General features: G+C 40.9%; 2 protein-coding genes across 5 annotated transcripts in view; one reads left to right on the forward strand and one right to left on the reverse strand.

Annotated features, from left to right (window-relative positions):
- The window catches only part of LOC113654060 (neogenin), a 148,230-nt gene extending 144,410 nt beyond the window's left edge, over positions 1-3,820 (forward strand). For 3 of the 4 annotated variants that reach the window (XM_047819849.1, XM_047819850.1, XM_047819851.1), the window contains exons 25-29: positions 37-129; positions 285-449; positions 1,444-1,677; positions 1,791-1,912; positions 2,453-3,820. In XM_047819849.1, the coding sequence (XP_047675805.1) occupies positions 37-129; positions 285-449; positions 1,444-1,677; positions 1,791-1,912; positions 2,453-2,536 (698 nt within the window). In that variant the 3' untranslated portion in view covers positions 2,537-3,820. The remainder of the gene's footprint in view (positions 1-36; positions 130-284; positions 450-1,443; positions 1,678-1,790; positions 1,913-2,452) is intronic. The other variant, XM_047819852.1, reaches the window with a different exon arrangement.
- A 423-nt stretch (positions 3,821-4,243) lies between these two features.
- On the reverse strand, positions 4,244-14,553 carry scamp2 (secretory carrier membrane protein 2). Its single transcript, XM_027163876.2, has 9 exons — positions 14,395-14,553; positions 10,893-10,967; positions 10,259-10,345; positions 9,985-10,099; positions 9,739-9,867; positions 8,543-8,702; positions 7,819-7,920; positions 5,425-5,542; positions 4,244-5,332 (listed from the first exon to the last, which is right to left on the reverse strand). The coding sequence occupies exons 1-9, from the start codon at positions 14,449-14,451 to the stop codon at positions 5,186-5,188; spliced, it is 990 nt and encodes a 329-aa protein (XP_027019677.1). The 5' UTR covers positions 14,452-14,553; the 3' UTR covers positions 4,244-5,185.
- Positions 14,554-14,588: the final 35 nt, after the last annotated feature.

A 14,588-nucleotide genomic window follows, 5' to 3' on the forward strand; every position in this document is an offset into this window, starting at 1 on the left:
GAATGTTTTAAAGAAATTCAATTGAATTGTTTACAGGTCATGAGGTTGAGGAGAGCGTGTCTACGCTAGCAGGAAGAAGGGGAGTGAGACCCAAAATAATGATGCCCTTCGACTCACCGCCTCCACAACGTACGTTTAGAGAAATCTGCTCTATTACTGAATAATTACAAGTCTTCTAATGTCTTGTCTTCTAACCAGCGTGTGAAGTTTCTCATAGCACTGTGTCCTGCATCCTTGCTTTAACTCGTGTTGTTTACGTGTGTTGTCGCCTTGCACATCCTCAGCTGTTATTAGTGCACATCCCATCCACTCTCTCGACCACCTTCATCATCACCATCATCATCACTATCATCCTCCACCGCGTGGTTACCTCCATCATCAGATCAGTCTGAGGGCTCCTGCTACACCCTCATCCTCTGGCCCTTATGTAGACAGACCTTCTTCTTCAGGTGAGACATGAGACATGTGTATGAGCCTGTAAGAGGAAGTCACGACTACATATTACATCGTTAAGGGTTTGTAGCTTCTTAGAAGGTGTCTAGTTTAGATCCAGGTCTGATACGGAAACACTCCGTTGTACGGCTCTACATAGAACCTTTAAAGGTTCTTCCAGATGGATCGTGTTCTAGATCTGATGTGCGAGTGTGACCGCATCTCAATCAGCTCTCTAGCTTCCTGGGTCGTGATATCAGTGTATCGTGTAAGAAACCTGACGCTACACGTTGTTGACAAATTCCAGGAGCATGACGCCGTACGTTCATGCTGTAAAACATCACCGCTAGCTTTTATAGTTTATATTTCTATTGTTTAAAGTACATTAGGAAAAATAATTTGATTATTCAACATTAACCTTAGGAATCATTTGAGGGTTCCAACAACAATAACACGCTACTTATATCCGTACAGGAAGTTAGCTTAGAGGCTTCAGAAACTATGACATCATTTCCTGGAAGGGAACAGAGTGTGCACCGTTGCAGAAAGGTTACTGTGGGATTTTTTTTTAACAAGCGAACGCATGATTGAGAAAGAGAAAGAGAGAAACAGAGAGAGAGAGAGAGAGAGAGAGAGAGAGAGAGAGAGAGAGAGAGAGAGAGAGAGAGAGAAACTGAGAGAAAGAGAAACAGAGAGAGAGACAGAGAGAGAGAAACAGACAGAGAGACTGAGAGAGAGACAAACAGACAGAGAGAGACAGGCAGAGACGGAGAAAGAGAGAGAGACATAGTGAGTGTATGTGAGAGAGAGAGAACTGGAATGTGCTCCTTTAGTTAGTGTAAACTGTCTTTCACTGATTTCTGATTGTTCATGTTCTCATTAGATTTACCTCCATAATCTCACCCCCTGTCACTGTGCATCATGACCAGTCAGCTGTGGCAGGGTGTTCTGTAACATCCTTCCTTCTGTGTGTGTGTGTGTGTGTGTGTGTGTGTGTGTGTGTGTGTTTAGAATCAGTAAGGACTCAGCCACCTTCCTCCGAGCTGCCGGTGGCCTCCAGCCCAGCTGACCTGCAGCACACAGAGGTTCTGATTAAAGATGACGATGCGCACTGCTATAAACCTCCCACAGCCCACATCCACCCCACACACCCCATGAAGAGCTTCACCGTGCCCACTGTCACCGTGTCCACTCACGGCACACCCAGTTCTGCCCTGCCTTGCACCGTGCTCATGCCTCCACCAGGTTTGCAAACCAACACTACACACACACACACACACACACACACACACATGCTAACGGTGGCTAATAAGTGCCACAAGTCATCCAAATCATTTTACGTCGCCTGTCTGTTTCAGTTCCCGGTGTGAAGGCGGCATGTATTGGCACCCTGAGCAGAGCTCGCGCTCCCGTGGCCGTCACCGTGCCCAGCGCTCCTGACCAATCAGAAACCAGCAAGATGCTGCCACAGAAAGAGTCTGTAAGTTCATCATTCTCCATCACAAGCACTCACGTTCTCTAGCTATCCACTTTATTGTTCTTTAAATGCTGAATCTTTTTCCTAAACCTCAATCTTTTTTTCTTTTTCTTTTTTTTTTTTTTACACGGTTTTGCCGCTTGGCTTAATTCAAACTGTTTACCGACTAAACCCACACTAAATCACTCGATCTGTATGGATAATGACAATATCCAATTCCATCCTATCAACTCTCACTGCTTTGTCAAACCCTGTGTGTGTGTGTGTGTGTGTGTGTGTGTGTGTGTGTGTGTGTGTGTGTGTGTGTGTGTGTGTGTGTGTTTATCCATTTTACTCTTCACCTCAGTTCCACTGATACATGTCTCCCGGTTCCCCCTTTTCCATCCTCCGTCCTCTCCACCCGCACTCGTATCTACCTCCATCGTTCATCACACACTCCGTGTCTCTCGCTGCCTCGTCTTCTCTCACACCACATCCTTTGCCGTGGCCATAACTCTAACCCCGCCGCTCCCCTGCATGCCCCTCTCTCTCTTTCTCTCTAAGGCCTACAGGACAGATGAGCTGTCAGAAGAAATGGCACATCTGGAGGGCTTGATGAAAGACCTGAACGCCATCACGACGGCCTGAACGCATCAACCAGCGTCAACACACACTCAACATAAACTCTGAGAAAAGACTCGTGACTTTAAAAGGAACCAAGAACACATTATTTTCAGAGAGGACGTGTTTTTGGTCGCACGTTTCTCCGGATCAGCAGCGGGGTTAAACGTTTGCGGAGGAAAAGCATCGTAAATCAAGTACTCTCGAGGAAACTGGATATTTTTAATGTTGTAGTTTTTCGCGACTTCATATGGGTATTTTTTGTGTTTGTTTCTACGTATATGTACACGTACATACTGTATGTATATATTTTTTCTTCTTTACATTTGTCCGGACTCCCTTTAAAGCGGCCATGCCGTTCACGTTCACGTTTCCTTCCGCGTAAAAAAGGGAGTACGTGTATGTTCGTGAGAATGGACGTCGCCTTTTTGGTTTCAGATCGAACAACGAATACGTCCCCTGGACCACGGAGAGACGATGACGCTCGTGTGCTCGTTCCAGGGGAAACCTGTAGCATGAAACTCAAAATATGCATCATAAATTATATGACAGGAAATGACATACAGATGAGATACTGATATGTATAGTTGGATGTAAAGGCTATTTTTCTTAATTAAAATAATTTGTTGCATCAGTTCTACAGTGCCGTAGTCGCAGTACACGGACGGCGAAGAGCGTCGGCTTTAACACCTCCTCTGCTCACGAGTGGACCGTCTGTACGAGCGGAAGCACAAACCGAATGATGTCAAGTTTTTTCTGACCTGAAGCAGAACTTGTATGAAAATGCACCGAATTTTGTCCTTTCTACATTTCCAAAAGACACTTTTTATACTATGTCCTGTGTTTCTTTTTCATTTTATTTTATTTTATAAAAGGAAAGCAGTGATTTTTAAAGGTTTTTTTTTTTTGGTGAATCCCCCACCAGCTTTCTGTTCCGTGGCTCCTCCCGTCCGACGCCAGATCCGTTTCCGTGTACAAGTGTCGTCTCATACGAACGAACGTTAACGTGACAGTCAGAAATTCTGCTAGTGTTTGTAAGTGTTTCGGGGATGAAGATGCCGAACGTTAGCTGAACCGTTAAAACTTCATTTGCACATTTTCTATAGAATTTAAAAAGGAAACACTGATGTCATGTAAAAAACTAAACTATTTTCCGTAATAACGAAGCCGTTTTTCTGAATACTGTCGTTCGATTTTGACCTTGTGCTACGGACTCATACTGCTATTTTCGTTGTTGTACAATGATGTGACAGTGCAGTGTAAAATATGTTGTTAAGAAAAAAAAATACATTTTTTGGTAATTCGTCTTAACTTTTTTGAAAGCGCTATTCCTTTATCACTGTGTGTGTGTGTGGTTCTTGCTCTACAATCCAACACACTAACTAAACAACTAGAATGTACATTTCCTGAAGAAAACGTGAATGGTGCTTGGCAAATCTCGGCACTCGGTTGCTAGGGTGAAATTTTGTGAATTTCCTATTCAAGTCTATGGGACTTTCTTGGCCGCTTTTTCGTCCGCTATGCAAACATCGTTGGTTAGATCACTTATAAAAGTCATAGCACACCTCTCCTCAGTGAGCCGGTCAATTTGACACCTCATTCATGGGTCTAGGACAAAAGCTGCGGGACAAGTTACGTGCTGAAGTTTTGTCCGGAAGAAGAATATCTCAGTATGCAAGATGACAAGAATGTTGCTTTTCAAGCACCATTAATTAAGAGGCATTAAAACAAGTATTCAGTTTATTTTTTTTATTTGCTTAAATCACTAAGAAAAATACAGACCACATACACAATTTAATCCCTTCTTTAAGGTGCAAAAAACCTCTACGCATTTCTGTTTAGAAAATTCAAACATGCTAAAACTTTTTTTTTGCGTAAAGCGTAGATCGCCGCAATTACTCGACTTTAGATAATATTAAATCTCTTGATATATTTACAAGCAAAGCAGAGCTCAGACACCAGCATTCGGATAGTTATCCTTCATCGTAAGTTATGTAATTTAGCAGTATTTAAAAATGAACCGAAGGTAAGGACGATGTGTTTTGGTCGATATCTGATCGAATCTTTACGTGATAAACCATGAAACTTTAGCTTCCATCGCTGTTTCAAAATAATTCGTTGGTTTGTACATTTGGCAGTGGAATGAACACAATAGTTAAATGAATGGCACTTTGACAGAATGTGTTAAACGAATGGATACGATAAGGCTGAAATTACAAGGCACACTAAATTTTGTTTGGAAGTGTTACTTTAAAAAAAAAAAAAAAAAAAAAGCTTCAAGAAGAACAAATTTTTAGCCAAATGCAAAGCGAACTAAGCTGCTTAAACAGACAGGACACAGGAGAAAAGGTCTTTTGTTCATTGTCGTTCTGTGATCCGGACACCCTAATGATTCTGTTGTGGCTAAACAGTCGTGGCTAACTTTTAATTTAGTTTACAGCAAAAAAAAAAAATACATACATCTATATCACAAAACACATTCAAACTGAAAGCATCCATACAGATATTCAGCCACCATACCGAGTGCTGTAACTTCATCCCCTCAGCTTCACATACATCTTTATGTGAACTCCTAAAAGTGTTGTCTCTGCAGTCCGGAGGCTAAAGCATTATAGGTGGGAGCTGCACAGCCTGCTACGGCACTGTGGCTCTGGTCATGCTGTTTTCTTGCTGAAATTAGTTCCTCTGGAAGGAACTTTGGGCTGCTGAGGTGGCTGCGGTCGCTGCTGCGGTCTGGAACGTGCGGTTGGTGAGGACGCCCTGAGAAAACTCCTGCTGAGCTTTCTGGAAGCTCGCACCGGTGTGGCGGTAATGGGAGTGAACCTGAAAACAGCCACAGAGACGACTCAGTAGGAACTCTAGAATTCTGAAATTGGACCGGACGCGTAACAGTAAACTTCAGATACGAGACGTACCATTTTAAGAAGGACGACCGATAGCACGGCGCACACGGTGAAGAACACCGCAACCACGAACATCACTGCGCTCACAGCCAGGTGGCTGGAGACCATGGTGAAAGACGAAATCCATCCGCTATGGACGAGACAGCGGGAGTATAAGAAGAAATATCATTTAATAACTGAACAGTTCAAAAATATGACCGACACGATGAAGATAAATGAAACAGGAGAGAAAAAACAAAAACGACACTGATGCGATAGAGAGATGCAGGGAGGGAGAGAGAGACCTACTTTAGACACAGAGGAAGAAAGAGCAGAAAAGAGGTTTAAAGTAAGGAGAAGGAGATGGAGACTTCCAGCAAAAACAGAGCAAAAGCTTTAGAGATACAAGACACCAGTTCCACAAGGGAGAGGCTATAAAAGGAGATCTTTGGGTTAGAAAATTATCATTACGCTTCTATGAAGGACGGAAAAAAAAAAAAAACTAAAATGAATGATTCGCACTTTACGAAAATAACAAGCTATTTATGCAACAACAACAACAGCTTAAAGATGCCCTGCCACACGTATTTCATGTATGTGGTCATGTCTGACGTTTACCGTGGACTCTAACATTTTTTGTGGAAAAAAAATGCCTTGGTTACCTTGTTTCAAGCCATTCTAGTGTGGTACAGAAAGCCTGCAGGAAGACTCAGCTCGATTTCTCATTAATATTCAATGAGCTATGCTGCTTGGCTCCGATTGGCTAACCGCTAGGATATGAGAGCGTGACTATTCATTCACCCAGCGCAATAAGTAGCCTAGGCTAGAGGAACTTTGTTTACAATCACATGGAATTGCGGCAGAACGGCTTCTTCGGGTATATTGACGTTCAGCCATCCTTGCTGTATAGGAAAGTCACTGAGCTACACGAATTCTGTGGGCGTGGTCTCGAGTGGGAGAGCTCATGAATAGTAATGAGCTCCATCATTTCTACGTCACTCTTTACGCATTTCTAACTGACCTCTGATTTCTCCCCTTATTTCTTTTCAGTGGCTAGAGCTGCCCGGGGAGGTAGCAGTTCATTTTTACATTCCCGACACAACACAAACACATCTGGGCCGAACACATATATAAAAAAAAAATACAAGTAAAAACGGTTTTGTGTGGAAGGGCACCTTTAAAATAAATGCGCTTACATGGAAACCGACAGCTCTACCAAAAAAAACAATAATAAAAACTTCCATTTTCACACTATATCTTCTGACAAATATTTTCCAACAGCAGCACATTCTGCCAAAGGTACGTGAACACCTGACCATCTCAGCCCTGCTGTTTCCACAAAGCCTGAGGTCGTCTAGAAAATCTTTCTGATTTCACTTCAGTAGAACGAGATGCTCAGACCCTGTTCCAGCATGACCATGAGCTCCATGAAGACATGGCGAGTTAAGGTCAGTCAGGATGAACTCGTGTCCTGCACGGAGCCTCGACTCTGACTCCGCACCTCTGAGATGAACTGGAACACTGACTGAACCCCAGACCTCATCATCACTCATACGGCATCAGTGTCTGATCTCACGAACGCTTTTACAACTGAATAATCCTCACAGTCGCGCTCCAACATCTAGCGGAAAGCCGTATTAGAAGAATGGAGTGTATTATAACAGTAAATGGGATATAAATCTAGAATGAGATGTTCGACAAGGACACATGGATGTGATAGTACGGTGTCCATAAACTTTTGTCCATACAGTGCTTTTTATTCCTAGAACACCTTTATGCTTAATTATTTTCAAGCGATTTGTTTTTTTTTTCCTCCCAAAAATAAAGAATCATCATCAAACCATGTTGTGGACCGTTTAAGTTAATTAGTTCCCTTATTGTAGCATCCGTAAACATACAGATGCTACAATTAGTCGTTTCCTTGTTAACCTCTTTTATTCTCCCGCTTTCAGTTAGGATGACGGATGAATGCAGCTCGTCTGGCCTGATGATTCCTCTCATGTCTGGAATATGACTCCTTATATATCTCCTTCCAGAAACTTCCTTAGATCAAGATTATACCACCTGTTAACGTGACATCATCGAGTCGCTTCATAACTCCTCCCTACAGAGATGTCATATTAGTTAATGTACACCTGCGGTCCGAGCTGTGCTGTTATAAACGATTCTTCCGCACCTTCTGACCAATAAAACAATATAGTAATATGAGTAAAGTCATCTCTCTCCGAGACCTTTAATGGAATCGTCTCCATACCGCAACAACCTTTCTTTCAAGTTGATTCTATGTGAAGAATTATTTAAAAGTCATGTAAATAACGAACAACTTTCATGTTCGGGAGACGCACGTCCTCACACCTCTCCCATGCAGATATTCTGTCTAGAATAAAGAGAAAGAAACGGACAGGTTGTAGGAGTTTGCGCACTCACCTGTTGCCCCATTTAGGTATACCGACACACTGGATGATCAGCACCGCGATTTGGGCGAAGAAGATGAAGAAGAAGGAGAAGAAACTGAAAGAGCTGTCGCTCCTAAAAGAGAAAACAATACATCAGTCACAGAATACGACAAAAGCATTTCCCATCTAAAAGACATTAAAGGTGCGGTGCACGATGTTTGGAAGCCAATGTTGACATTTGAAATCACCTACACAAACACGCCCCTAACCCAAATGGGTGTCACCCCTGTTTTGATAGCTCCGCCCCACACATACATACGTAACCCAGGCAACTATTATGGCGGAACCTGCTGGGGCAGATGGCAGAGGGATATTTTTATCAATAAATGAACACAATGAGTAATACTATGGTAATACACATGTGGTGTTGTAGTACCGTGCGTTGTACCGTAAAAGGTTCATCTCTGTTTCACGCGGAAGATGACGTTCAACACCTAGAACCCGAGGCAGGTATCCACCATGTCAATGTTTCAATCGCTTTCTGCTAACGTCAGACATGCGTACTGAACACTCTCTCCGCCGCATATTGACAAGACACGCCCCTTTCTGCTCATTGGCTACACGTTTGTTTTGTCTGTCGGCCCGACTCGGTTTTCTGAAGCATTTTTTTTTTCAAATATCGTGCACCCCACCTTTAATAATTCAAATACGGTTCCCAGGTTAATATGGATGCTTAAGGCTGTGATGATCCTCACCTGAAAGCCTTGTAGATGGGCCGGAACCAGCAGAGGAAGGAGCAGGGGGTGAAGAGGATGAACCACAGGATGGAGAGCCCAAAATCCACTCCGTTACCGGCATCAGCAGTGAAGAAAGCCAAACACGCCAGGACGTTTAGAAACAATGTCACACAATACACTGAGAGGAAGACACGGAAAGAAGGGACAATAAGACGGCATGAAATGAGAGCAGAATAATGAAGTATATAATAGATCTGGATAGTTTGGGTGTGACGAGTAACTCGTTTGATTCGGGTTAGAAGATCTCTGTTGCTTTTAACACAAGCAGCTGTCACACCCATTCTGAGGAATTTTAATCCTGCCTTACTGGAGAACCTTCAACCTAAATCTGATGTAATCTAATCTAATCTGTTGTTTAACACATTTTAAAAGGTTTGTAACTAGTTCAAATTCACACCACCCGCCATGTGATATGCAGAATCCCGACATACACATTTACAATATCTATAATTGTCTATAAGCTTTGCCCTGGTCTCCTTTTGACACGACCAGAGGGAAAAATAATGCATTTGGGTCACATCCCATTGCCAGATTTCATTGTATGATGATAACAGATCCACCAGAAGCTACTACCTGCTTGAATGAATGCTACGTTTTTATTTTTAAAGCTTTATTTTTGAAATTATTTAATAGTCATTGGCTCCAAATCAACTGTAATTCTGCTCACATTAATTGTTCTCATGTGTAGTGTGAGATCTGGGTGTTACTGCTGACCCAATTTTTAGTTTCCCGGTCCACTAGAGCCGTCACTAACATACTTTTGTCCCACATGCATGACGGGTGGAGGGGGGGGGGGGAATTGAACCTTGGAGGTGTGAGGCATAAAACGTACCGATTTACAAAAAAAAAAACAGAAAAACGTATTGGTTTATTATTTAACTTAAAACATGTGACTTGTTAAATAGTTCCACTGTTAACTACCCCGTATATAATAACACACACACACACACAGTACGATTGTTGTTTACATTTCTTTAAACGTCCAAAGCACATTTCTGTAGCTACACTGTCATTTTATGGGGGTATATGAAGAATCGGACGTGAGACACACTTCTTATTACCGTGGAAATCTAATGAACTGACTGCCAGCCAAAGTTCGGGTAAAGACATGCACGTAAAACACTGTTTGTATATGAGAAGTCGTAAACACATACACATCCACAGGTAATACATCATTTTACACAGGCGTCTGTGCTGCTCTGGGATTTCCTCTGAGAAGTCCTGGTAGAAGCACGGCTTTATGGGAAAGACTCTGGGTAACGGAGGCCAGTTGTTCTCTTTTCCTGTGCAGAGGAAGTGGAATATAGATTATTGATACCACAAGGAACGTCTGTTTCCATTAATCAGCTGATTTGATCAGGTGCTGTGTGCACGTCCGCTACGGAGGCTGCGAGGACTACCTGTAATCCGCTCTCTGCTCTGCAGATCCTGTTCTCTGCGCTCGAGCTCGGCCGCTTTCCTCTCCAGCTCCTCTTGCTGTCTCAGCAGATTGGCCTGGCCTGCGGCTGCGGCTGCCTGTGGGAGCGGCACATGGGAGTCAGCTGCAGTGCTTTCACAAACATTCAGCTTAAGTGTATCAGGATGTGGAAGAGTCCACAAACAGCTATTTCGTTATACTGCTTTTTTTTTTTTTTAAACAAGCGTTTGCCGCACTGCACCATGCGTGATGCTGACCTGAGGGCTCGGCTCCACGGAGGGCTGCAGCACGGCAGGCTGGGACGGGACAGTAGAGGCTGGGACGGTAGTGCCTGTCAGATCTCCCTACACATAATTAACAACACACACACAAGAGCAGTCAGCTTATAGACTTAACACCAACGACTGGATAATGCATTGCAAAGATAAAGTTTGTAACCCTTCTGTTTCCTAAGAGAAAGTGTTATCTGTCTGTGAGCTCCAACTTAGCTGGCTCTATTTTAGAATAGAAATAAATAAGTTACAAAAAAAAAAAAAACAACTGGTAACACAGAAGCAGTCACCGGACTGGAAACGCACCGTGATACCAAACCTGAGCCGTGAATGTGACTGCAATTTGTACTCGGGTCTGCACTTGTTCTAGAAGTGAAGTAACCTGCGGCTGGGTTGTAACCAATTACGACAAGAAAAGAAGAATCGAGGGATTAATGCCGTCGGGGTCGCAGGAACAATCACACTGGAGTAAATGTGCTCAGTGTGCGAGCTTTAAAACTTTTTTCGCATCACACTGGATCCCACCTGCACACCTCGCCCCCACACGGGTTTCACCTCCTGATGGACTATCAGACATCGTTTCGTGTGAGATATTACTTACTCCTTTATGAATACTTACAGAGTTATTGTCAGGGAAAGGCTGGTACTGATGCAGATGATCTCCAGAATGGGTCATTTGTGTGACCGAGGGATCCTGAAAGAGACAAATTATCACAGTTTATTAGGATGCCGTGATTCAGCTCTCAGACATGCAGAGCTCACAAACTGGGTTTATTTAATAGGAACAAACCAGACTCAAAATACATACGCTGTGCAGGACAAGCATGCTTAACCCTCTTATCATCTAACATTTAATATTGACTCACTGAGGTGCACTTGACTCTTAAATGTTCGTTAATCCTGATGCTGGATGGGATCTACTGCAGCATTCATAAGGTCGCAATTTAGATCCTTCACTGGTTGTAAAGCCCAAGTTTAAGTTCATTATACAACACGAAACACTTTAGATCTACTAAACAATAAATGCAAAGACTTGTTACAATATCATTTTCATACCAAAGCATAAGGAGGCATAATGAGGCATAATGTTCATAAAACATTCATAGTCTTTGAATTCCAGCGTAGGAGGAATTCAGAGCTACACATTAACCTCACGCCATCTTCAACACTTCCGTGAGATGGAGTCGTCTCGGGTCACATGTGGAAGAATTCGCATGGAGTTAAAGTGGTGTTCGTTTTCAAAGTTGCACAACAATACGAGAGGGCCAAGATTTTTCTTTTCTTTTCTTTCAAGTGATAGATACAGCTCAGGCCATGTTCTGGTCTACAAACTAAATTTTTTTTATTAATACCAAATTGCCAGATTAAATAACTGGCAAGTCCACTGAACCCATTAACTTTATTTTTGTATCGCTCACGCCCTAAAAGCAAACACTGAGTAGTCACGTCACAAAGACGATAAGAGGCATGTTCACTTCCCATAGCAGTGTTCAGGAGAGAAAGAGAAAGCCACCTGCTCCATTCTCCTGTTCCAGGATGTGAGTAACGTAAAGTAAAGACAAACGAACATTTCATCAGACCACAAAAAATGGACACCTATAAAATAAGGGATTTCTGAAAGAATTTCTTGCACCTCAGGTTGAAGGGGTACAAAAAGAGGAAAAGACCAAAACACACACAAATGAACAGTTTAGCTAAATATAAATATATATTCTTAATTATTATTACATGTGATAGAACAGAAAAGAGAACCCTCGAGTGGAAATAATTCTGCTAACCAATTAGTCTAAGCCTTGTAGATTTTATGCTCTTATAGAAGGTCGTACGCTAATGTCCCATATTTTTGAAAAACAAGCTCATACACATGCATACATGCATACAAGTCATACGGTGTAGAAAAAAATAAACAAAATGAGTTTCATGGACTGTAAAACACTGCGTACTTTATGTTATTAACGCTGCACAATCTGCCTGGTTCTTGATTCTTACAATATGACAAATCTTTTCCTTTGTGTCTATAAGGTGGTGTTTTATTTGTGCAAACAAAGCCAACTCCATTAGGGAACTGAACACCAAAAAAACACCACTACTGAATGTTCAGAACTATTTGCACTACTTCATAGACTCCTGCCTATATATATATTATATATATATACACACACACATTTTTACCACAAATCTGTATCTGTACAGAAGACACCGAATATTTAAACTTGACTTTTATCGTTCAAGTCGTTGACATTTATAATACATTGTTTACAAGTGCAATATGTTTTTATGTCTATTTTATGCACCATAAGGACTGACAATTAAGTTTGTTGTGCCCAGTGAAATGACTATAAAGTATCTATCTATCTATCTATCTATCTATCTATCTATCTATCTATCTATCTATCTATCTATCTATCTATCTATCTATGTGGACAACCTCTGTTCCACATGTAAATAATCTACTAGACAGTTACAACTTCTTTTCAGGAAGTGGAAAGAAAAAGGTTTGTTTTCTTGGATAACGGTTAGATATCATGTAGTGTTGAAGTCCAGCTTTTTTCACCATCTGGCAAAAATAAAAACTCTTGTGCGCAGGCAACGATTTGAGACGGTAATCCGTGCCTTTATTACATCTTTATTGGATTACTGTACCGAACTGTATATTGGTTTTAGCCAGTCCTGTCTTTCTCACCTTCAATTAGTCCAAAATGCTGCTGTATGTCTTTTGACTGGTTCAAGGAAGTATGACCATATAACACCAATTTTGGCCTCACTTCACTGGCTGCCGGTGTATTATTGGGTTCAGTTTAAAGTGCTTTTATTTGTTTTTAAGTCTTTAAATGGACCCCGACATAGACCCCTACATACCTTACAGAACTACTGCACCCCTACAGTCCTGCCCATTCTCTTAGGTCAGCTTATCAATTGCTTCTGGACACCAAAAGGTAAAATAGGAAGCTTAGAGGAGACCGAGCCCTCTTGGTCTCCTCTGTACATCAGACAGGCACCCACTGTTTTCTTGTTTTAAAACCGGTTGAAAATGCATTCTAATACCCTGGTTTTCATTTAATTCTAATTTATTGCTGTTATTATTTTATTTTGTTACTATTTAATTACTTTATTATCTGTATTTTATGATATACAGCACTTTGTGTTCAGCTTTGGTTGTTTTAAAAGTGCTTTAGAAACACAGTATTATTATTATTATTATTATTATTATTATTATTATTATTATTATTATTATTATTATGTGTTGGGTGGTAATAGATGGGAGAAATTTTAATTTCATACAAACAATATTATTATATTACAACAAACCGTTTCATGAAAATAAGGCAGTATAGGCTGAAGATGATGATAGTAATAATAATAATAATAATAATAATAATAAATAGTATTATTATTACTACTAATAATAAATAAAATGAATATTATATATAAAATAAATATATAAAATAAAATAAATTATTAGCAAATAATAATAAATATAATATATATATAATGCTAATAAAAACAATTAATTATTATTATTGTTGGATATGATCATAAATAAATACTATTTTTATTAATAACAACAACAACAATAATAAATATTATGATTGGATATAATAAATAATAATAATAATAATAATAATAATAATAATAATAAACACATTAATAAAAAGATTAATAATTATTATAATAATGATGATGATGATGATGATGATGATATGAAAACTATGGAAATTGCGGCTTCCGGTTTGTTAAGCAGCTGTAGTGTTTTTATCGTTATTCTGGCGCAACAGGCTTAAAGGCCTACAGCATAAACCAGTCAGTCTCAGGTTCACCAAGATCTTAACGGACTGAATGATATAGTACGTTATGTGTAAACACCATAATAACAAACACGTTCTCATATCACAGGCGTTGTCATCTTTGTAAAATGACAAAAACTGCGCCAAGCATTTCCACTTCCTTACATTTCAGTCAGCCTACAAAAGTAACGTCGAAAGCTGATTGGCTCACGATCACGTCAATCAAACAAGGACCTGAGCCTAAAACCCATATCATTGGCTTTCTGAGAAATCTGACTCAAACTTGGTGTGCAGGGAAATGTACAAAGTTTAACCCAACAAATCCTACAGTCCTACCTGAAAGGGATTGACGTCTGCTGCGTTTTCGAACGCGTTACTGTCGAAACCTGACATTTTGACGAAAGTTGACGAGAAACCGTAACAGTTGTGGACGCTCGCGGGCTCTCCTCACTTCCGCAGTTGTTACACGGTGCGCATGCGCAAACGACTGAAGAGTGCGTCACCAGTGTGCACGTAAACAATACAAATCT

Source organism: Tachysurus fulvidraco, chromosome 10 (genome assembly GCF_022655615.1).
Source record: "Tachysurus fulvidraco isolate hzauxx_2018 chromosome 10, HZAU_PFXX_2.0, whole genome shotgun sequence".
Classification (NCBI taxonomy): domain Eukaryota; kingdom Metazoa; phylum Chordata; class Actinopteri; order Siluriformes; family Bagridae; genus Tachysurus; species Tachysurus fulvidraco.